The sequence below is a fragment of the Cotesia glomerata genome, linkage group LG5, assembly GCF_020080835.1.
Source record: "Cotesia glomerata isolate CgM1 linkage group LG5, MPM_Cglom_v2.3, whole genome shotgun sequence".
In the NCBI taxonomy this organism is placed as follows: domain Eukaryota; kingdom Metazoa; phylum Arthropoda; class Insecta; order Hymenoptera; family Braconidae; genus Cotesia; species Cotesia glomerata.
Window position 1 is genome coordinate 6,563,064 of NC_058162.1, and position 26,298 is coordinate 6,589,361.

Sequence of the window (26,298 nt, forward strand, 5' to 3'; positions counted from 1 at the left end):
CCGATAAATATTTTATATTTTTTTGAGCAACTTAAAAATTTCATTGATAATTTTTTTTTGTTAACCTGCCATTTTGTTAAGAGTAAATATTTTCATTATTTCTTCTTTCAAACAAGATATTGTGCTTACCACAACTTCGTCTACAGAAGCTATAAAAATAAAAATCATTATTTGCTAAAAAAAAGATCATTTTTATAAAGTTCAAAGTCACTTCTATATACAAATGCATTTTGATATTTATAAATTAAAAGAAGAAATATTATAAAAGCAGAAATCATTAAAAAATACCTTTTTTTAGCCTTCTAAGTGCGTATAACTCCTTTAAAAAATAAATATAAAAATTAATTAATTACTTAAAAACCTACAACTCTAAATTAATATTAACTCAAGTTTCAGCGCCTCTGGTAGCTAAATGAAGAAATAAAAGATTTCTAATATTTATTAGACTTTATAAACTCGAGTTTATTATTTAATAATTCAGTGCTGCGCCATATTTGTTTTCTTCCGAAGAAAATAATTAAAAAATCGGGCCCTAGTAATTAATAATCTTCAACAAAAATATAATAAATTCATAAAATAAGAAGACTAGCGCACGAATAATTGGGATCTACTGCGCGGATTTGAATCGATCAGCGTAATTCGCGGCCGAGTGTCCCCGAATAGCTCCGAGCGGAGATTACCGAACTCAGACGAGGTAAACCGAGCTTCCTATCAGTGTCGTCGCTGTAGTGGTGCGCCCTGAGCGACGATCTGTTGTACTAAAGATCCTAAAAATCATGTGCTGGCTCAGTATCGTCGCGATCCCCGCAATCGCACAGTCAATAAATCGAGGATATATATTTTTGTCGCGTTTTCGTGCAATCCGGATATACTCTGCCGTGGAAAAAATATAAATACGTCCACTTAGATTTAAACATCATTGCCTTAAATAAATATTTATCATTTTTGTCACCGATTGTTATTATTATATAATATAAGATATTTATCGGGCAAGTGAGTTTGCTTTTTTGTGACAATTTATTAGTCTAGATAATTAAAAAAATTAAACAAGTGAAGAAGAAATATTTAGCATTTGATAATTAAATAATTAACAACACATGAAAGAAGAAAAGAAGAAACAATAATTGTTGAGAAAGGGAAGTTGTTTTGACGAATTGGCGCGGAAGTGGGTACGAGTGCTGGGGAAAGGCAACAAAAAAAGAGGGAGATTAAAATAAAATAAATATAAATATATTCATTATATATATAGGATAATAATAATAAAAAAAACAAATAAGGAGTAAAGTGCGTCGTCGATCGCGCGATTTCAACCGTTTCACTTATATCTGCGCTATATTATATATCATTATCTGGATAAGTATGTTTTGTTTTTTACTTTTGCGTACATCGATGTATAATGGTCATTATAATTGACGAATTTATCGATACTAGTGACGAAAAGTTTTATTCCAAATAAGTTTTGTGCATGAGTTGAGTAATAATAATAATAGTAAAAAAAAAAAAATAAATAAAAAAGGAATAGTTATGCGGAATCGATAAGATTCTATTATATGTATTGACAACTGACAGTTTTTTAGTGTCGAGTAGAGGTTAAAGGAACAACAGTGCAAGTTTTTAAAATCTGTATAAATATATATGCATATTTATATCTGTATTTATGTTTGTATAATAATGATGTGCTGAACATCATTCTAATTGTGGATTGGATTACCATGCTGGACGCGGCCACATGTCACAGGTAAGCTTTACTTTTGTTTTTCTCTTTTTTAACTACCGGATATCTAACAGTATTTTGGGTTTTGGTTTTGATTCTGAAGTCAGTTGATGTTGGAAGATTTTTTGTTTTTTTAAGAGTTAATTAGCAGTGAGAAAATATTTTTGAAAAGTTTATAAAATTTTTTACCGTAAAGTATTTGATTAATTTAGAAAAATTTCAAAATTATCTGCAAATTCCAGAATTATTATCATTAATTTTTTGATTATTTTTTTTTTTCATAAATAATAAAAATTAATAAGATATAAGTGACAATTTTTGAATTTTTTTTTATAAATAAATAATAATTATTATTAAAAGAATTGTTAAAAAATTTTGTAATTTATGACACTTAAATTAAGAGATCTGAGAATTTTATTTTTATTTTTCCATGTATAGAAATAAAAAAAAAATCACGATTGTAAACTTAAGTACGAATTTTTTTTTATAATAATTTGATTTGTTAAAAAAGTCCAAAAAAGTGTCAAATCTCAGCTGATTTTAGTATCATGTAAAATTTTTACACACTGTGAATGCAAATTTTCAAAAGTATTTTTGTACTCCTAATTCATTTATGACATTCAAGTTAGCTGTCACGAAAAATTTTTAATTTTATTTAACAATGAAATTAATTCTAAAAAATTATTTTTAAAAAATTGCATTTTTAATTTTTTAAAATTTCTAAATGTCAATTTTTTTTTTTTATTTTTTCTGCCATAATTTATCTGTTAACAAAAGTTCTAAAAATTATTAAATATCTACTAAATTAATTTTCATAATTTATTTTTTTAATCAAAAAATGTTCAAGTTTCTACTGAGTGCAATATTTTAAATTGTGTGATAATTTTACTGTGCATATTGAAAATATAATCATAACCAAAAAATACTGTCAGATTCTTATCAACTTCGGTACAGTGTTTATAGAAAGAAATGACAGCTTATCGGAAATTGAAGAAGTTAATTGTTGAAATTTTTTTTTATAATATTTCTTCTATTAAAAATCTGACCTTAAAAATGCCTGACATTGTTTGCAATTTTTATCAATTATAAGAAATTCTACAATTGTGAAATTATAATTAGTAAATTAAATGAAAAATTTGAAAAATTTTATAAAAATCATAAGAGTTGTCAGATATTTATTGCTTTATAATATTGAATAAATAAAAAATTTGACAATTAATTTTTCAAAAAAGAAAATTTACTAAAAAAACAAAAAATAGGATTAATAGTTAATAGAAGTAAATGAAAAAATGTTATTAATTGCGTAGTCTACATCAGTCAAATATCTAAATGACTCACGCGCAGTTGAATATTATTAAGTAGACTTGATAATTTTTACAACAAAATAAGTATGCTCATAATATGTATTGTTTATTTATGTACGTGTATACTTACACGTTATACGTATGCAGAATATGTGTTGATTTAATATGTATGTATGAGGTATGTTATTTTATTTTATACTAATGTAGTTAAAGTATATCTTTGATAAATTAATCTATGCGCAGCTGAATTTATTTATCGGGGGCAAAAGCGAGAAAGATGTGTACACATTTTCTGTTGCAATGTTTTATAAAGAGGCTGCACGTGGTCATCGAGTGAGATGGAGAAAGAGCAAGAAGTAATATTTGAAGAAATAAGAATAAGAATAAAAGAAGAGAGTGTAAAAGAGAGAGGATGAAACTGAGCAAAGGGCTATTTGCATGTTCATTAAACGAATGAGTTGCGGTCAGAAACACGTGACACGGATTTACGGTAAAAAAAAAAACAACACACTAACGTATTTATATAAAATACATCAGGATTTATTATCTACACATTATACATTTGATATTTTTTCACTAATCCGTGAAATTTTTTCATTATTTTATTTGTATTTAATTTTTTTTTTAATTGGTGCAAATTATATAATTTATGTTTTACGGTCAGTTTGTTTTTTTAAATATTTAATACAATGTCTGGAAATTTTTTTTAGCTTCAGAGACAAATTAAATATACTTACTGATAATTTTTAATACATTTTTCAATCTGAAAGATCCATTGTTAAACAATTATTTAATTGTTTTAATTCGAGATAAGACATTCTTGAACCCAGAAAATTTTCTTCGTTCAAAAATGTCTCTTTGATTTTCATCTTAAATCAAGTTAATTTTTTAACAGTACATAATTGTGAACTTCCAATTAAAAAAAAAAAAAAAAAACAGTTTAATGATATAACTTTAAAAATATATGATGAAATTACAAGTAACATAAATAAATAAAATTATTATTTTTAGAATTACTGCGCACTTTTTTATTGATAAATTTTTTAAACGTTCATTAAAAATAGGCCGACAAATAACTTACAAATAAACGAACAAAACAATTATTTATAATTATATCTTCAAAAAAACTGAAATTAAGATTTTGAAAATTTTCTTTATTTTAAATCAAGCAGAGAAAATTTTAAGTCAAGTAAAATCTAAGCCAAAAAAACTTTTTAGTTAAAAATAATCAAATTTTTCAAAAAATCATCATTCATAAAAGATTTTTTAAATTTAGAAAAAGTTCATTTTTTTTGCTTGTAAAAGGTACATTGAAAAAAAAATTCTTGACTAGAGGGTAAATTTTCTTGGCTCAAGAAAATATTAAGGAAGATTGAAAATTTCTTGAATGAAGCCAAAGTTTCTTAAGCCACGAAAATTTCTTCTTGCTTCAAAATAACTTTTGTCTTCCTTAAAATTTTCTTGGTTGTTTTTTCTGTGTTGTATTTATTAATTATTATTTTGCTTTCTTAGCGAAGAAACATTTTGTTGGTTTTAAACAAATTTATCTTTTCAATATTAAAAAATAATTTAGTACACTGATAAAAATTTTACCTTGATTCAAAAAAAAAATCTAGAATCAAGAATACCATTTTGAAGAAAATTTTCTTGAGTCAAGAGTAAAAATTCTTAAATTGAGAATAATTTCTCGACTTAAGAATTTTTTCTCTTGACTCAAGAAAATGATTTCCTTTTGTGTAGCTTTTATATTTAATTCACTGTAATAATGACAACCATAAACACTTTGAGAACCATTAACTTTTTTATTTTTCATGAACAAAAAAAGGGTGACCGTGAAATGAAACAGTTATCACAATAAAATTAAAAGTCTATAAATTAAAAAGTAATTTTTGTTTGCTCGACGGTAATGTTATTATTCTTTAAATCTATGAAATATATGACAGGAAATGTATTTCTAGATAAAATGTTAGAAAACTCCTTGAATTCAGTCAAAGTTTCTTGAGCCAAGAAAATTTCTTCTAGCTCCAAAATAACTTTTGTCTTCCTTAAATTTTTTTTGGTGCAAGTTTTTTTTTCTGTCTAGTCGTTTAAAGGCGTGCAAATAGTATTCCATTAAAAACTAGCAAACACACAAGATAAATAAATTATTTTTATCCGTCTCTCGTTCTCAATTTGATAATACGGGTAACTTGAGTTTGGGCGTGATCAACAGTAGCACCCACAGCTATTTACTGCGTACTTAGGAAGGCGTACCGCTTGTTACTTATTACTCAACCACCGTTACTACAGCTTCGTGCCACTAATGATTTCTCTCGACTCAATAAGCACAAGATTGCACTTTAAAAGACTAGATATCATGTGACGATAATCATCATCATTTTCGTCATTATCATCATCATCGTCATCATCATAATCATAGTGATCCTTAAATTTTATTTGTACGAGAGTTAAATTTTAAACTTTAATGACTTACACTAAAACTCCAAAATTAAAGCACATTATGATTGAAAATAATTTACAATTTATCGTCTATAACAATAAAAGTAACTCGAGTCAACAAAGTGCATCCGATCAAGTTACTATATCTCAAATTCACCCAACCCAGACTTGACTACACTAGACGAGAAGAAGCCCAAGTAAATCAGAGATAAAATTTCCACAAATAAAATTTATTTCCACTAATAACATTACAAATTTTTAAATATCTATTATCAAACATGTTTATAAAGATTCATTTTTATTTAAAAATTGCGTAAGCTTTTTAATAGACACGTAGTAATGAATTTTTTAAAGTTAAGGGTGGGCTTTAGGGGGTGTTCCGGAAGTCGGAGAGGATTCAAATTTTTTTTATACCTTTGAGACCCCAAAAAAACGCTTTTCAGAAATATTTGGCGTGATCTTTTGAATATCGTTGAAATTATGAATGAAAAACGATTTCGTTTCACGAACGTTCGGAACTTCAGGTACATGTAAGCTGTTATTTATGATCGAAAATTTTTATCATTTTTTTAAACAATGTCATTATTTGTCATAATTTTAAGTAATTTGTGCTATTAATACAGAAAATTTGATGCCGATAGTAAAAATCTTTTCTATTATATTTCATTGTTAAAAATTTATATCATTTTTTATAACTGTAATTTTAGTGTTTTTTTAAGATATAAACGTAAATTATTATCGGTAATTTAATTTTTTAGTTTATTTGTAGATTATTTTTGGTCTATTTTTGATGGGTGCGTAGAAAGTTTATCAATAAAAAAGTGCGAAGAAGTTATAAAAATAGTAAATGATTTTATTTATGGTTCTTGTAATTTTATTGTATATTTTTATAATTTTATCATTTAATTGCTTTTCTTTTTTTACTTTTTACAATTAGTAGTCCTTATTTAAAAAATGTTAATTAATTAACTTAATTAGAAAGAAAAAATTTTGAACCAAGAAAATAATTTTTGTTTTTAATTAAGTAAAAAAATTCTTATTCAAATGAAATTTTCTTCATTTAAAAACTTGATTTAAGACAAATAAATTTTTCAAAGATAGTTTTTTTGTTAGCTTATTTTTAATCCATTTTTCAAGTGTATTGTCAAAATAAAAAATTATATCATTTATGTTATTTGTAATTTAATAACACATTTTAAAAATTCTATGATTAAATTGCTCTGTATTTTTTTTAATTTTCTAAAATTGATAATTCATAACTGTAACGTCAAAATTTCTTTTTACTCAATTTAATTTTTCTATTAGATATTTTATTCAACAATTTCTTTTCAAATTAAGATTCAAAATTTTACCAATATTTTTTGCTTTAAAAAATATCAAATACTTGAACAAAAAGCTCACTTTTAAAATACTTGTGCAATTTATTTCAACTAAATACGTACGAAGATTAAATACCAATATTATCTACCGATAACGCAATTTATTGTATACCGATATTCAACCTAAAAACCTAGAAAAATGCACTTATAATTATTTTTTATCCAGCAAAATAAACTCCTCAAACTTATATTAAAGTTACAATTACAATTATTAACTTAATTAACTGATAAAAAAATACTATCACCGCTCCAAGGAGAACTTGGCGCTGTCCTTGACTAAGGATCAATGTGTCGATAAATTTTCTCGAGGTAAACTCTAAACAAATTACAAGAGAATGTAAATTTAATTTTTAAATTTTCTTGTTATAAATATTTTTTTAAAATAAAATAAACTTAAAATCATTAAAAATAAATTCTATTGGACAGAACAAAAAAATCTCAGTGCAAGATTTGAAGTGAAAATGAATGCTTAGAAGGAAATAATTAAAAAGAAGCAATCACAAGGTTTAAAAAAAGAACTCCTTGCAGCTGTTTCAGTGCACTGGGAGCAACCGAGTGCAATGTAAACAGTAAAGGGCTCCGATCGGAACAATGCTTAGGGCCCCGAGCACAAAAGATCGGTTCATAGACAGTAAGCGGATGAGAGAAATAAGTTTAAAAATTTTAATCTACAACAAAGAATCTTAGTGAAGAACGTTCATAAGAAATAAAACAGCCGGGTTTGGATTTACTTTACTATTCCATATTTATAATTCCATATCCATGCTCGAGATCCGATACCAGTTCCAGAGGTTACTTTTATTTGTTGGATACTAGATAAGAAGAACAGAACAGTACCCGCACCTTCTTTATGCAGTATAAGTACACTCTCTTCACTATTATATATCTTCTTGTTCTTCTTTACTATACTTATACTTCTACTCTTTACTCTTTACTTATTTTTCTCGGACGAAAATAGCTACTGAATATTACGGCACTTTCCTAAGACTAACAGTGAGAACAGTAAACGGGTAACAGCAATAAGCATGCCGCTGGTTTAGATTATCTTTTTATATTTTGTAAAGTAGATACGTTAAAAATTTGGTTATCTAAATTTTGATGAAGTACATTGATGAAAAAATTAACTTGATTGAAGAGATAAATTTTCAAACTGTAAATATTTTTTTTAAAGAGTTTGATTATTTTCAATCAAGTGAATCTCCTCAATCAGATTAATTTTTTATCATTAAAAATTAGTTGTAAAATTATTTTTTTTATGGTAAATTAAGAAATATACCGATTTGAACATTAAATTGGTTCAAAAGAAGAAATATTTCAAAGGAAGAACTATCAAAGAAAATTATTTCAAACAAGTTAATCATTTTTTATAAAAAAAGAAAAATTTTGTCGATTTACAGAAATTTTATTTAGTTAAAAAACTTTTCTTCTTTGTTAATAAATAATTAATCTGATTTAAAAAAAGAAATATTTAACAAATCTGATCATTTTAAAAACTTAATTATTTTGAATCAAGCAAAAAAATGTACTTGATATTAAAAAAAAAAATTAGAAAAACGGTTCACCCTAAAGGCCATCCCTGCAATTTCCCGCTAATTCCACACCTGGGCGCTTAAAATTGTACTTATGACATTTTTGAGATTTTTGAGCTCAAAATATAATTTATGTGATATTTTGAGCTCGCTGAGTTCAAAGAGATAATATTTCTATGCATTTGAGCTCTCCCAGCTCAAAAGTCTAATAGAAGTTTCATAGAACACTATTTTTGGAATTTTCAAACCGCAATAACTTTTGAATGGAGCAACTGATTTTCACGCGGTTGGTGGCATTCGACGCAGTTTTATCATCTTCATAAGTTATTTTCAGGTTTTAATTGATCGAACCAAAAATTTCGGAGTAATCCCGAAAAAACACTTTTTTCGGTTTTCTTTTGTTCACGATATCTCTCGAACGAATCAACCGATTTCGACCAACTTGGTGGCGATCGACGTGGTTTTTTATTGTCTAGAGCTGATTAGTTTTTGGAATCGATCGGTGAAGCCGTTTAAAAGTTATCAAAAAAAAACCACATTTGAAAAAATTGTTTTTCTTAGTTTTTTTAAGATTTCTCAAAATTTACTGATTCGAATCGGTCCAAATTATACTCAAAATCTAAGTTTGGCCAAGCCCTTTCAAATGGCACCAACCGCGATAAAATCGAATCAGCCGTTCAAAAGTTATAAGCGGTTCACATACTTTCACACACACACACAAACACACACACACACACACACACACACACACAGGCATAGTGACAACCTCGCGGGAGTAGTCAGGGAAGCTTCCTAAGACCTCAAAACGTCGAGATCTGATGAAAACTCGATTTTCGAAAAACGGGGTAAAACCAATAACTTCCCGATTTTTGAAAATCTTCGATTTTCTTAGCGGAAAGTTAAAAATTTCTTACAAAAAGAACTTTGTCACTTCATTCATGATACTTACATTTTTCAAAATGATTTTTTTGGTTCAAGATTTTTCAAGTCAAGTTAGTTTTTTTTCACCAGTTTAGGGATTAATATTGGTAGTAAAAATTTGTAGATTACACAATAAATTTTGTTTAACATTTTTCACTAATAAGTACTAAAATTACTGACGATAAATTTTTTATTTTCTTTAAAAATAAATTACTAAAAACTTTTTTATATCTCCTCATAGAAATTTAAGAAAACTGCAAAAGAAAATTTTAAAAAATATTTCTTCAGTAATAATTTATGTTTAGAATAAACCAAAAAAGTTTTGAATAAAATTATGAAAAAGGCCTAATGTAGGAATAAAACTAGGTTTTTCTTCTTTAAAGTATTTTTATAAGTATTAATAACTAAAAATCAGTCATTAACAATTAAAAATCTAAAAATTCATTATAAAATCGTGCTCATAAACAGTAAAAATTCAAGTAGATAAAAATGACGAAATAAATACACCAACATAGACTGGGAAGAATGTTTAAAAAAAAACCGTATGGAAACATTTAGTGGTAAAAATGAGTGATAAGAGAGTTAAATTTAGATTCTTTAAAGTGAATTAAGTAAGAATTAAACACTAGAGATAAGTCTTAAAGTCTTTTTAACTTATCTGTAGTTGTAAATCGACAACTCTTGACACAGCGATCGATATCTAAACACTGATGTGTAGATAAAAAATTCTTCTGCTGACTTAATTATCATTTAAAGTAAAAATATACATACATACATACACATGTATATCTCACGATTACATTAAATCAAATAAAAATATATTCAATTATTTAAGCAACAAAATTATTAAACAATAAATTGTTCGGCGTTAACGAACCTGTCAGTAAACAAAATCCCGTAAAAAATAAAAAAAATAAAGGGCTTTGAGTGTAAAATAAGATCCAAGATATAAAGTGGATGAAAGGGTTGGTTGTGCCCTTTGGGGCCGGTATTCCGGCACCAGAAACCAGAATAAAGATGATACCAGCTTTGGCCCAGGATAAATAAAATCTTAAATAAAAATAAAAGAGTAATTTTATTTTTAAACTAAAAACAAGAGTAAAGCTCTCAACTCACTCATATTATATAAATGATGCTTTTGTCTACCGATTATAACGATGATACACTCTAATATAATTTATTATAATACCAGGCTGTCCAAAATACCTCAACACGCCCACTATTTATTTATATTTTTATTTTTCAATCTAAGCTAATCGTTCTCTTTGATTTTCTTCCCAAGAGAAACTTTGTTTGGCCCGGTATTAAATTTATATTGCTCGTTTTGCATCTTATTATATTGAACTGCCTTTTGCTTCAGTCGCTTTTTCTCTCTCTTTTTTTCTCTGTAAGATCAATTTTTTTTTTGTATTGTTATTACTTTTATTATATCATAAGCCATTACTAGTCGCTATATGCACACAGTAGTCGTATAGATATAATATATATAAGAGTATAGACATTTACCTTCTGGATCGGCTTTCTCGATCATGTAGAACCCGAGGGAACTCCGGATTCTTATTAATAATTCAACGCGTAACGCTGAGGTCTACGATCTCACAAACTGATTCGATTCGATGATAAAATACTCCGCTTCAACAGGACACACTGAATCACGGGATTTTAGTTTTAAACTTTTTGATTACAGATACTGGATTTTAGATTTTTTTTTTCGTTAAATCTTATTTTTTTATGGCTTTAATTATAATTTCAAACCAATTTTTATTGCCATTCTAATTTTATTCAACTACATTCTGTATTTATAGTCACGTTTCAACAATAGAAATTCTATCTCTCAACTATTAACGCAATTTTATGAATTTCTTGTTAATTTTCTCTCCAAATAATTTTTGTAAGCCTGACTCAACAATTATATAAATATTTAACAAAAATTCTAGTCTATTTAAATTTGACTCTTCTGAGAATTCAAGCTATTAAGTTTTTCCCATCCTAAGTGTCTTGTCCTAAAAACACTTGTAATTTCAATAAATTGAACTTCTACATGCGAGAAACACGTAGAACTCGCCATCTAGCGGCTAAACCAAGCACTAATGGGTCTGGTAGCGAATTTTTAGCTCTATTATCCTAAATTAAGTGAAAAAGCAGGAATAAATTTAAAAATAAGTATAATATTAAGATTAAGAGAAAAAGAGGACTCGATCGAAACCGGTATGGATCATCGATCGAGGACGGAAGAGAAGCGGCGAGAGCCGACGGGATCGCGCGTTCGCACGCTCCGGTGGCCGCGCGAAAATGAATGTAACACTCAAACCTCGTGTGCAATTGAAGAAAGAAAGAAAGAGCGAGTGAGAGTAAGCAATGAAAAGAAATAAAAAAATAAAAAAAAAAAAATAAACAAACCAAAAGAACACAAATGTACCTGAAAATAAGCACGAGAAAGATATTCGTCTTGTTTTACTTGTATATATTGAGAATGGTTCGGTCCAATATATATATATATATCTTTTATATATATGTGAAAACATAAAAGAATGGAATGGAAGAGAGCCGGTTAGTCCTACATGGATCCGTAGCTTCTTCCTTTCTTCCACTCTTTAATCCTCATCGTCTTTTTCCTGCTGATGTTCTCATGCTCCCGGAATAGCCTTTAATCTCCTTTTTATTTTTGTTTATTTATTTATTTACTATCTTTTTATTCCTGATCGTTTGCTTCCACCTCCGATCCTTTTTCTTATCCCTGGTATTCTTCTTCTTGAGCTTACATTAGTGTATATCTATAGTATACAGTATATAGAACGACTCAACTCCTTTTTCTTGCTCGTTTCGGTTCAGACAAGACTAAAGAAAGAATAAACGGCAATAAGAAATAAAAGAGATGCCCATTGACGGCTCTGATTCTCTCTTTTTTCTTCCTATCCGTTTAGTAACCGAGATGAGAATATGTATACGACCCTTCCGAGTAGAGTTATCCTTTTAGATCATTGACGCGTAAATTTAACACGCGAAATACTGTTTCTTCCTTTACTTTACTTCCTTCTTTCATTTTTTTGCTTGCCAATCCTTATATTTTGTTTTCTTCCTTTTCATAAGCTCAAATTATTAAATCATCGTGTATGATGTAAACGTGACGAATTCAATTTTTAAACCACTAGTCTTTTAACCTTTTTTTACGAGTAATTTAATTGTATAATTTTTTTTTTTTATTTATAGTTTATCAGATCAGATTTATTACGATTATATATTATTATATCATATACAATACATAAATATATCAATTGAATTTCATTTAACGACATGCAAACACAATTAAGTTTTCTAAAGTTCATTGAAATCAATTTACGAGTCACAGATTGAGTTATTGTTAACAGTACAAGTCAAAGATCGGCGGCTGATTTATTAGTTCTAATCAAAAGGCACTTCTCTATTTAGTTAGTGTCAGTTTTATTTTATATCAATCATTTAAACTGACATTTTCATTTAAATCTGATTGAGTTTTTATTTTTTTAAATTGATAAATTCAACTTTTTTATAATTTAATTATTGATCAATTTAATTTTCACAACAATATGCTTCTTCGAAAATTTTTTTATTGACTTTACATTTATTTTATGACTCGAAAATTGTTTCTATAAATAGCAGGCAGTTCCCAAAATATCCACAAGACATAAACATCCTGAAATAATATATTCAACCACAAAAATCCCAAATGATCTTCACAATAACATTAAATTTCAATAAAAACCGCCGTTAAAAGAATAAAGAATGATGAAATAATAAATTTATATGGTATTATATCTTAATCTTGATGTTTCCCGAAAAAAAATTTAATACAAACATGTATATGAGAAATGATAAAAAAATGTTTACCTACTGTCATGGTACGTGATTCACTACTTTTAATCCGATTAAAAATCAATAACAAACAACAACTGGTGGATCAATGTACGACATGTGACAGTATTATCATTGAGTATATGAGTAAACAATCATAACTAACGTGTGAATCGTTTATTTGGGAATTCCGAACGTCTAAAAGTCTATTAATAGATTTCATATAAGTCTAACTATTGTATTTTTTCTCGTGACGAAACTATTAAAAAATGTTCATATTTTCGGAAGGTATTTATTCTTTCAGTGGTTTTTTTTTTAATAAAGTATGTGAAAGCTTGAAAAACAAACCATACAATTTATGAATATTTGCAATTTTTTAGGGTAAAAATTTTTCATATTTTAAATAAAATTTTACTAATTTTTTAGTGACAATAAAAAACCTATTTTCGTTTCGGCCGGCGAAATGATAATATTACTATTCAAAATTAATCGGTCTCAAAGTTCTGTCTTTTTAGCTGAAAATTACGACGTATAGACAATTATATGCAATTTATTGAGAATAAATTACTCCAAATTTTTACCTTAAGCCCTAATTTTTTATCCTCAGAGCAGATGAATTGAATATTGTCTTAATCTTTTGAAATTTTCCGCTAAAAAAATTTGCAAAAATTTAAATCATTGTTTTCAGTTTATTTCCTTTGCTTTTTTGAATGCTTAAAAATTTTGAAAATAACGGTAAGAAATTGAATTTTTCTTAGTTTTCAATAAGTTTTCCGTCATTCACTTATTTTCTAGGTTAAAAATAAGGTATACTTTAAAAATTTATATTTATAGGAGTTCAAAATTTTAAAAACTTTCTTCAGATACCGTATGAATATTTTTGAAATAACATATAGTAGTAATAATTGTTTTGTTAGACTTTTATTAATGTTAAAGTGTTTTATTTATATTTTTGAGTATGTCAACTTGATAAAAAATAATTTAAAGCTCGTTGATCTCAATATTCAAAAGTAGTTTGAAAGGATTTTTTCTTAAGTACTCTACTTAGAAAAAATCATTTTTTTGTATCAAATCGATGAAAGTTGAAAATTCAAAAAATTTTTTATTGCAGTATAAATTATTTTATTGATTACTAATCAAAAAAAAATTTATGTTCAAGGTGGCTGCAGTTAGACGTTAAGTCTATTCCAAAGCCAGAAAAAAATTGGCCGCGATATGTGCTCGAAATAGCCAAAAGAATCCAATCATCTTCTTGTAGAAGTCAACCTGTCATGTTGTTCAGGTAATTAATATTCAATATATTTAAAAAAAAAAAAAAATATCCATCCTTTTATAAATTAAAAAATTATTCGTAAGTGTAATTGTAATAAATAATAAATAACTAACTTGTTATTAAATGAAATTATAAGCAATAAGAGACTTATAAATACATTCTTATCGCGACATACTATTTTAACGACGTTATCTCATTAAACGTCCATCGCACGGAACCGCAAAACATTAATAAGAGAAACTGCATGATTTACGTACACTAACTTTATTAAACAATTTATTTAACATAACATGTTCCGTTAAAATACATTAAAATATTTATGTATACTACCTATAAATTTTGGTAATTAACCAAAAATAACAAAAATATTTACAAAATATTTACAAAGTATAATTATTTACAAAACAAACAATAATATTTAAAAACTAACACTAAAGTGATTAATTATATCGAAAAAACAAACTACTGGAAATATAATTAAATATATATAGACGTATACTAAAAGTGAGTCACTAAAGTCTGGAGTTTCATAACAAGCCACCTGTTGCATCGGCCTCATTTTTTTATTATTATTTTTTATTACTCTTCTACGGTATTTTATTTTCTTTTCTCTTGACACGTGATTCCAACCACTTAATATCCTTATCCTTAGCTAAGCAATAAGTAAATATGAAATCAGTAAAGTACTATTTTTATAAAGATACAAAAAAAACTAATGATTTCTTTGCAATTTAAATTAACTAAGCAAATAATAGCGATGCTCGTTTTTCAATTTCTGATACAATGAAATAAGTTAAATAAAAAATCAACAAATAACATTGTCTCTATTACATTAATATAATAACTAAAATTTATTTCGCGTGCTTAAAGGTAAAAGGACTTATAGCTAAGGGTTAATAGGGATTTGTGCTGAAAGGGCGTATAAAAAATTTTTTTTTGCCATTCGGTTTGAAATTGTCTGAAACGTAAAAATCTGTAAAAAAAAAAAGTTGGTATCCTAAAGCTGAAAGGGCGTATCAAGACATACGCCCTTTTTAAGAAAAGTACATTACACCCTTTTTAAGAAAAGTACTACTTAAAGGTAAAAGGGCGCATAAAAAAGAATTGTATTTTTTATACCAAATGTTAAATAATAGTTTCACAAGACAGGTTATACTCAAATAACAGCCTCATATACAAAATTTGATATAAAAAAATAGAAAATCAACCAATCAAAAACAAATTACATAAAAATTAAGTAATAAAAAAAAATCACAATGACAGATAACATTAAAATATTTTGAAATTTCCCGTTTTAATCGCCCTATTGAATATAACTACTGGTGCCGTTCATAGAACAGCTGTTTCATCATGATCATGCATCCAGAATTCAAATTTTATAATAACTATTTCTTAAAATAAATAATTTGACGTTTATAGCATTGACATTTTGACCATTTTTAGTTATTTTTTCAAAGTTAAGATTTCAATTGAACTATTTTCAGGCAATGAGTAGTACAACTGACTTATGTACGTTATTTGATCAAGAATATCATTCAGTGAAATCTACCTTCCATTTCGGGTTAGGCCGAATGGCGTTTTTTTGATATATTTTCTTTTTTAACTTTAAAAAAATTGTATAGTTGAGGTTTTACTACCACAGAAAGTTTTTTTTTAACATTTTTGAACTACGAATATGTTCTTTTGTAAACTGGTCGAAAAAAAATTATACGCCTTTTTACCTTTAGATCACCAAAATTTCGAATTCTTAAAAGTAAAAGGGCGTATAATTAAAGACATACGCCCTTTTACCTTTATATTTTTTCTTTCAATTTTAAACGCAGAATGTGTCTACTACTCGATTGGCAATAAAAAAAAATACACGGAAAAAAAATCCTATGAAAAATTACTATAGTAACATCGTAATCCAGGACTAGACTTTCAGTATCTCGATTTTTACGATGCTGCCGTCTACAGAATACAATTTGAATTATTGAAAATTACGATGTTATTTAGTAAATTTTTTTTCCGTAAGAGCAAGTGAATAAGGATGCATACTATATGTTTTAATAAAAGAGAGACAGAGTCTAGTAGTTTGCGACGCCACCACCGAAAGATGACCAACTACTGTAATGAGGGTCTTATTATGCGACTGAACAGAAACTTTAGATAATCCCTCCGATAGCGTGAGGATAAACCTTAGACTTGAGGCGGAAAGGACACCGGGTTCGATTCCTGGATGATACAGAATTATTTTTTCGGTGACCTAAACTTCTTTTTAATTTGAGTGATAGAAATTTACGATGTTGCATCGTATAAACTACGATGTTTGAGTTCTGGTCCGGCACTGCAATATCCTACAGTAAAAATTACGATGTTTTCATTGTAATTTTTCGTACAATTTTCTTTCCGTGTATGCGCCCTTTTACCTTTGCAAAGGTAAAAGGGCGTATAAATTGTTATAAGCCCTTTTACCTTTAGGCACGCGATTTAATTAAGCAAAAAAATTATTTTTAAGACAACCGATTTGAAAATTCTTTGTCTAGAATTCTAACTTCTCTGGTCTGATATTGTACTGAATTTCGCGCTTAGTTCTTCCGCCGATCACTCGATTGTGACCTTAACGGATAACGCGGTTTAATGACGATCGCAGGTGTGAAACCACAGTTAAGAGTTAAGGTTCGGTATATATATGCAAAGATTTTATTTTATTTATTTCCTTTTCTTTGTATGTTTCATTAAGAACGTTCCCAAGAAAATCAGTTTTCTTAATATATCTTTCTGAAATTTTGAATACACATACTTATTTTCATCTTGTATAGGAAGGAATTTTTTTTCAATAGATGTTGCACAGACAGAAAAAAATAATTTTTTCCACCAAAAAAATTTTGAGGCTTTGGCTCAAGTGAAGTTGACTTCATACAAGGAATTTTTGGTCTTTTTTAATATTTTTTTGAACCAAGAAAATTTACCCTTAAATCAAGAATTTCTTCTTTTTGTCTATTTAACATACGCGAACCCTATCTTGATCGATGCTCAAACAAATGTTTTATTTAATGACAATAGTAATTTTTCTTATGTTCGTTTTGAAAAATTATGGATTATTAATTGAAGATGTAACAAATATTTATCTGTCAAAAAAAAAAAAAACTATTAAAAGCGGTATTTGTTTTGTTATAAAAAGTGTTTAAAGTTAGCTACTTTTATCCCACTTTGTTTAGCTGCGTTTAAATTAGTTTATGTTTTTTAGTAAAACATTTTTTAACTTTACATCACCATTGACTCTATTTTTTTCTTAAAAATCTTTTGTAAATGTTCATGATTTTGTTTTGCAAAGATAAATGATGGCAGTATTATTGAAATACCGTATGAGTTGATTTTTTAAAATAAAAATGATTTTTAGCTTTGTATATTGAAATCTTCATAATTGTATTTAAGATTCTATTGAACTTAACAAATGACCAATTTCAAAAATTGAAAGACTGTTACAAAAACTCATGAAAGTGCTAACGTAATTTTAGTTTGACATTTAAAATAAAGATTTAGAATTAATAATTGCTTAAATTTTATTTTAAATTATGTTTATTTCATAAATTACGAAGAAAATCTCTTCATTTTGTTATAAATTACAGCTAAAAATGAACAAAATAAAGATTCTGACTTCTATTAAATTCGTTTCTATTACTGCAAATCGAGGATTAGATTAGATTAGATTAATCTTTATTTATGCTAGGGCACAGGCCGAATGGCAAATTTACAAATAAAATAAAAATATACAGAAGAATAGATGTATAAAAACAGTAATTGTAAGTACAATAGAGAAAAGTTTCAAAATTTGTTTGCTTAAATGTTATAGATGACAGGTGACGTGGCGGATAATTCCTTAAAATGCGGGAAAATTCAAAATTTTAAATCAAAATAACTTTTTTACACTAGAAAAAATTGTTAAGAATTCATAACAGTATATAATAAACTGTTTTTTAGTACTACAGGGTTCAAAAAACCGCAAAGAGAAAAAATGATTAAAAGTGCGATAAATTTAATTTAGCTCATAAAATTGAAAGCTTTTATTTGAAAACGTTTGTTTGTTTAATTTGAGCTTATCAGTCTTGTGCAGAAAATAGTTCAGAAACCTAACACACGTGAAATCCACGAGTAATCCAAAGAGACAGGGATAAACTAACGTCGAAGACTGCGACCCGAATGTTTGTATGAATTTCCGCGAAAACGCTTGGCATTATACCAAAATTAATCGCCAGTCGCTTCTCTGCACATTATAAAATGCTTTGATTTGTTTTTCAAACACTGAAGAAGTAAAGAGTACACTGACAAACAAGAAGTTTCTCGTGAAGAGATGGAAGATGGAAAAAGAGGAGAATGCTTGTATTGAGTTTTCTTTTACGTACATTCTTGGCAGTTTACCAAACATAAACAATACGCTGTACTATCATTGTATTTACCCACTCCCTTTGTCAATTTTACTTGATTTGGAAAACTCGTGGATAATTAGTAGTGTCTTTATTGCTAATGAAAAATTATATGAATAAATATATGATAATGATCAATGATTTAAAACTTGGTAATGAACTACATATATTAAAATAAAGTGTGACTTAAGTTAAAAAGACAACAACATGTACGCACATATATACAAGTCACGGAAAATTCTTATGCAAATGTTTAACGTTCTGACGTATGGCATGTTTCCACGTCAAACTCTTTTATATCAACGTGTTATTTATATACTAAATTATCGAAATTAAAACGAAGGATAAATGCTGTTGAATATTATTATACACGTCTTAGGATAAATACTTTGATTTATTTTTAATTATATTCTGCTATAAATAATTCGATTGTGCTGCAGGAAAATATTTTTTAATTTTATCAACATTGAAATATAGCAGTTTTTAGACTGATAATCATGTTATTGATATTCAAAACAATTATTTGCTTCATATATTATAAATACATATAGTCATACGCTATCAAACATAATTATACATGACATTGTATATAATGATGTATCGTATTATAAATAACCAAACATGGTCAAATTACATGTAAAATTTTCGTAAGCTTCCATAAAATATCAATTCCAAAAAATTTTTCTTTTTTCTTTTCCTCTTCCCCTTCGAATCATCCAAAAGTTCCGAGTATTTCTATTGTTTCTCTAACGAAAAAAAAAGAAGAAATCATGAAATTTGAAATTTTTTTTTCAGCAGTCTGCCAAAAATCCAATTTTCAATATTTTCGACGGATTCTAATTCATTCCATGCATTTAGGCTTCTAGATTAAAATGCCTTTTTTCCATTCACATAAGCCTACCAGTCGAAATCGTAAAGGAAGATAGTCCTTTTTTTTCGAGGCGGGCGTCTTCAGAGTAGTATAACTTCCATTCTAATGAAAATTTTTACATCAAATAAACATCACATAATCTTGAAGTGACAATAAATAAATGATGAAAAATTCAAAGTTCTATCGTTTGTTTTTCAAATCTAATGCTTAAAAATCGGACCCTCAAACCAATAAACCCCCTAAACTTAATTAAAAGAAAAATTTTTTTCAAGCTAAGAAGAAAATTTTGAAAAAAATGTTTCTTTCCTTGAGCCAAGGAAAGAAATTTTTCAGCCAAGAAATTATTTTTCGAGTTAACATTTGCTACCAAAGATGTCAGTGGATTATAGATGAATGTTTTGTTGACTATTTCAGACTACTGCGCCGCCGCACTGAATATGGTGGGAGACTTTTATTCTCTTCTTTGCTTCACATGCTATTCGTCGCTCAATGGATACAGTCTAAGAAGCGCTATAATGAAAAAAAGTTTTTTTACAAATTACGGAAAGAATAATTCAGAAGATATTTATTTTTATTTAATATTCTAAATTGTACAAATAGTTGATTTTTTTTTATAGCCACCATGGAGTTATTTGTTAGTTTGGTTTATTATTTATTAGCAATAAAAACAAGCTATCATAATTAAAAAAATCTCAGTTTACAAAATCAAAAAATAGTTTTTGTTCTCTAAAAAACATATTGAGAATTAGACATTTTTTACACGGAAAAAAAGAAATAGAAAAATTATACATTATATAATGTAACGTGGCACTTCATATCAAAAACTGAAAAAATTACTGTTTCAGATTGTAATCATTACAGATTTTGTTAGAATTACATTGTAAAATGTAAATATTACACTGAGAGCTCTGAAAATTAACATTCAAAGTATGAATTTAGAAAAATGTTATTTTGAACTGCAATTTTTTTAGTTTTTTATACGAAGCGACGCTTATTACTATTTATAATATAATTTTTCGATTTTTCTTTTTTCCGTGTAATAATTACTCAGCAGAATTTATTGGTTCGGTCTGAAGTTTATTATTAACATATATTTTTTATTTTGATTGTTAATAAATCTTTATGATTTAAAGAAACAGACGGAAGACAAATGATTTGAAAAAATATCTGTTTGAAATTTTAAGCTCAACAACCTTCAATCTCATTAACTAATAGACTTCTAGTCTATAAAAAAAAAAAAAAAAAAAAAAAAATAATAATAAAAAAACGCCAACAGATGTACATAATACGAGTGAAAAAATATGTCAAAAAATAAATTGGACGGAATAGATTTGTCAGAATGTATCCACCTACACATTAGCCACGTGTTTGAGATAAGACGTATTATATATAGTTAACAACTAAAAAAGATAAAGAAAAAGAGCGAGAAGGAAATAAATCGAAAAGGAAGAAACAGAAAGAGAGAGAGGAATAAAAAGAGATTCCCAGTTAGGTGCTCGAGGTCGCAAATTGGTCACGGCACGTCTTAGTCGTCCGATCTGGGAACCGAGAACCGAGAAATAGGATCGCCTTAGCATATAGTCGTTTGGCAAATAAGGGCGTGACCACGATGCCTGCTTACACGCCCGTCGTCTTAATTACCGATCTAATTGCAACACAAATGATCGCAGTGTGTGTTCAAACGTCTTTCCTAATATAACTCTATATCTAACGTATAAAGTCAAACTTTAACACACACTGACACGCTCTATACTCACGTATGAGCACATGTGTACTTACATCATTACATCTACAAACATTCGTACATCCTACTTGTTTTTTAAAACTTGTACTATGTACACTTGACTCTCAAACCTTATCACCGTTAAATCGTCACATGTTTGCTTACTTAACTGTAATTATAATTAAAATTATATTACTTATTATTATATTATATTGTATTACATTACATTGCTAGTGTCTATAATATTTTACAAAATATTTGCAGTTATTTTTGCGGAGATAAATTTTTGTCAACAGAGCTAATTATGTTTGGAGATTAATTAGAGTAATAGTAAATACAGAAGTGGAAAATTAGTAAGTTTGTTTTAGTGCAAAAGTTATAGCAATGACAATAACAATTATGGAGGTGGTCATTAACTTGTCACCTGTGGTACGTAAATTAAAACGAGTAATTACGTAATGTAACACTTGTATTTACTGGGATCTATTAATAATGCTTAATATATAATGTTAGATGTTAGCATAGGGTCTGCTGGGTGTAAGTATATATAACTTAGGCAAAAGGGGCTGGTTCAAGGTTAGCTGTTTATCTTAAGTTAACAACTTACATATTCATGCACATACTCACATCCATTTTACGCACCCTGATACCATGTGGTCGGTCCTTAAATAAACATTCGGGTGCTCTATTTACCGATTAGATGTAATTACTATTCATTCGACCAGCTTTTAGAGGAATATTACTAATTTCTACTGTTTTAACGAAGAAAGTGAGATTATTTCAGTAGCGGGATTTTCAACTTATGAAAATTTTATCAATGTGTGAGGTTAATATCGTATATTTGTAAGTGTAATTTAAAATTTTTTCTTTTCATGGCAATTATAATCGAATTTTTTTGTATTAAATTTCATATTATTTCAAGGTTAAAAAAATATCAAAAAAGTGACACGGAAAAAAAATTACAGTACGAATTTTAAAATTTACTAGTTACATACGAATTTTTACGATATAGTTTAGTAAAAGTTCGTTTTTATATGGTTAAGAATTCATGTATAACTAGTAGGCGCTTTCGTCGCCATATTGATCTCTGTTAAGATAAAGTTGTGTTTTAATCAATCCCGGAAAAAATAGATCTGGAATTTCATTAAAATTCATAAGAAAAAATGGAGCGATTATTCCGGGGGTGCTTGTTTTTCAGGAAAATTGTGGGGGTGGATATTATAATTATTATTTTATAATAATTTTAATAAAATAATATGAATTATCCATAACTTAAAAATTTTTTTCGGGTCTATTTTTTCCGATTACCATTTTAATATGTATATTTTTTTAAAGTTTAGCTTAATATTTATATAAATTTATTTAAAAAATTTAAACTGTAATAAATTTATAAAAATAAAATTTTTGATAAAATTGTAACACCTTCCCTCGAATTCTTATAAAAAATGTAATTTTCCATTGAAAAAAAAAAAAAAAATCATAAATAAGCGAGTTTTAAAAATTTATAAGATAACCGTGCAAAAAATGATTAACTATTAAATGTACTGTATATTTTATAAATATCGCAACGATCATCAATCATATCACTTTTAATTTCATTTCACACTTGGATTAGTTGGTGTTTGGTGTATTGAACTAGTGCGTGACTTGGGATTTATTATTACTGATTACTTATTACTTATTGCTATTTATATCTTGAAGTATCTGTAGATATGCATATGTATATACTTAGTGTATAATTGTGTGTGTGTAGTACGACTGTGTGATAAAATAAACAGTTGATTTTTTGTAGGCTTTTAATGGCAACCCGCCAAAAAAATTGCTAAACATATGTCATTATATCAATAATAAAAGTCTTTACAAATGTTCGTACAGAATTACAGACAACGATGTTAATTTTAGCTCAATATTAATAATTTTTTATTATTTCGAGTGATTTTCGAAAAAAATTTTAATGTAATTCTATTGAGAGTAATGGTCGAATAATTGTCGGTGATTCATTATATTTGACTATTCTGAAAGTTAAATAAATACTTGGAACTTGATATCATAAACGAAGCTAACTGAAGAAATCATAGTTCATCTAAATTATAGAAATTAAGATAGTTATTTATAGCCGTCAATTGAATTAGTAACTACATAAAAGCTTAAATTTAGAACATCGGAAGATTTCAAAGGCGGATATCATTGGTTGACGATGTAGTTAATTTGGTAATCGAGTTTTTGATAACATAACAGATAACTATAATGGGTCTAGGTAAAAACTAACAACTAGGAAATACAAAATTCCAAGGAGAATACAAAATAATTACTCAAGTTCACGTAAGAAATGATTTATGATTTTCTTAATAAGTATGTAGGCTTCAAGTTAAGCGAATAAACGGACAATAGAGAATAACAAAAAGAAAACTTAGAATATAATTTATGTTTATATATATATATATATATATATATATATATATATATATATATATATATATATATATATATATATATATATATATATATATATATATATATATATAAACATGAAATAAGTAGGCAAAACAGTAATCATTGTTAACTAAATATAAAGGATAAATCAACTAAGTAATCCACGGTTCAAGGTCGATAATAACAATAATTATATTGCTCTGGCATAACACTATAAATTTTAGTTTATTTAGTTCTTCATTAAGTCGAACATTAATAAATTCTTGACTGAAAGGATTTTTTAGCTTATAACGTGACGTTTTTACCAAATAAATTGCTACTTGAAAAAAAAAAAATATTAAGTTCTTTAAAAAAGCGAAATTATTTTTAATTCTTAAGAATTGTTTTTGGATAGAGTTTGATTATATACCGGTTAACTTGAAAAGAAGGCTAGTAAAATGAAACTTATTTTAAAAAGAAGCTGTCATATGATTAAGGAATTTTTCGGATTAAAACTTATTTCCTTGGTGAAGAGAAATCCTACATTTTTGAAGATTTTAGTTCGTGATGCTACCGATAGATGACCAGAGGACGAGAGTGTGTTCGCTTTTGATCCCACCGAAAAAATATATATCCTCGGTATAAATGCCAGCATATACTAAGATTCTCCAAAAAAAATGAACAGATATTTTAAGATTTATGCATACATCTAAATATCTCTTAATTATGAAAGTTTAAATAATTAATAATTATTATTCTCTAAAAATTTTTGGTGCAATTTCCCAAACTATCTTTAAGAAACATTGACTAATAATTATTAGTCCATTATAATGTTCACTTCGTTCCATGTATAACCTGGCTTTTTGTTACTTTTAAATAATAAAATTCAATAAAACTTCCATCATATATTTAAAACTTTCTTCATTGTTAAATTAATAACAATTTTACTAGGATCTCCTTAAATCCTTTATTAAAAAGTTGATGTGACGTTTTCATTATTGTCGCCTTTCATTGCTATAGTGACCACTTTGGCAGTGGTTACCATAGTAACGGTTACTATGGCAACGGTTAAATATTAATGAGTTCAATTTGTAAAAATATTGATTAATTAAATAGTCGATAATAAACATTTTGACAGAAGCGCGCAAAGCGCGTTCAATTTTCTAGTTACTTAAATTGAACATCTTGAACCAAGCGTGGATTTTGAAAATGTATCGATTGAAGATTCTTAATTTAAAATTGCGTCACAGTAGTTACCGATCGGAAATACAAAGTCTCAATCCAAGATCTCATAAATCAAGGCTTTAACAACTTTGATATTTCCACCCAATAATCGTTGCAATAATAATCTTAAATGTTTCAGGTGAGCAGAAGGGAGGCGCTGACCGGTGGCGGCGGCGGCCATGCGCCCCGGCCCGCCATCACCGAGCCGCCGCAGGCCTCCCCGTCGCCAGAAGCATTTGCCTGACTACTCAAGGACCCATCATCATCATCATCACCGTCATCACAATCGTCATCACCACTACTATCAGCATCACCAACACCGCCTTCAAATATCAGGTGCTCGCCAAAGTGCAAGAGCGATCTTGCTTCTGCTGCTGCTGGTCTTCGATTCTTGCGTCGCCCAAGTGGAGATGGATGTCGTGGGGGACAAGGCGCTCTTCCAGAACAATACCCTGGCGCCCCTATCTGTGTCCACCAGCTCGAGCTCTTCTGGCCTGTCTTTGCAGTCGGGTGCTCCAGTCACCAGCAGAAGACTCGCCAGTCGAAAGCCGCAGAATCTTACCGTCGGGTATCTTACTGCCATCAAGGGTGGTCTCAAAGACAGACAGGGGCTGGCAATATCTGGAGCTATGTCTATGGCTATTGATGAGGTATATTATTCTAGTTTTCTTTTTTTGTTATTATATTGACCATCGATATTTGAGAAGAAATTCTTCTAAACGACTCAAAAGTATTCATTTTAAATAATTGTTCATACACAAAATTTTTTATTGTGTATAGATGATAGATAGATAGATAAAAAATTTTATTTGATCCTGGAGTTCTAAGCTCCTTCAGGACCATCAACAATACATTAATTTAATATTCTACAAGCATACATTAAATACATTGTTTGCAATATAATTTGAATGATCGATGTTTATTAATTGCACTAACATATTAAACCATAGTATTTATGGTAATTATATTGATTGCAAGAAGAAATTATGACAAGTTTGTTCAAAACCTTCGAAGTTGTCAATTACTGTAATATCAGCCGGTAATGAATTCCAAATTTTTATGCCATGAATCAGGAAAGAGTTTTCGTAAATAGCAGAATTACTTCTTGGTAAACGCAGATAGTCATGCCTGACATCGCCTCTTCTTAATGCAATCGGCAGAAATTCTTATTTTGATCTAAATGATCTAATTGATTATAATTTAGTTTGATAATAATAAAATGATAAAATAATCATATTATTTTGGCATTTCAGCATGATTTTATTTGAACTT

The 26,298-nt window shown here is 27.8% G+C and overlaps 1 protein-coding gene across 3 annotated transcripts in view; it reads left to right on the plus strand.

The window, feature by feature from the left end:
* Window positions 1-778: 778 nt before the first annotated feature.
* Window positions 779-26,298, plus strand: part of LOC123266196 (receptor-type guanylate cyclase Gyc76C-like) — a 61,764-nt gene continuing 36,244 nt past the window's right edge. For 2 of the 3 annotated variants that reach the window (XM_044730263.1, XM_044730266.1), the window contains exons 1-3: window positions 779-1,738; window positions 14,277-14,399; window positions 25,166-25,676. In XM_044730263.1, coding sequence (XP_044586198.1) covers window positions 25,206-25,676 — 471 coding nt within the window. In that variant the 5' untranslated portion in view covers window positions 779-1,738; window positions 14,277-14,399; window positions 25,166-25,205. Of the gene's footprint in view, window positions 1,739-14,276; window positions 14,400-21,989; window positions 22,234-25,165; window positions 25,677-26,298 lie in introns of those variants that run through there. The other variant, XM_044730265.1, reaches the window with a different exon arrangement.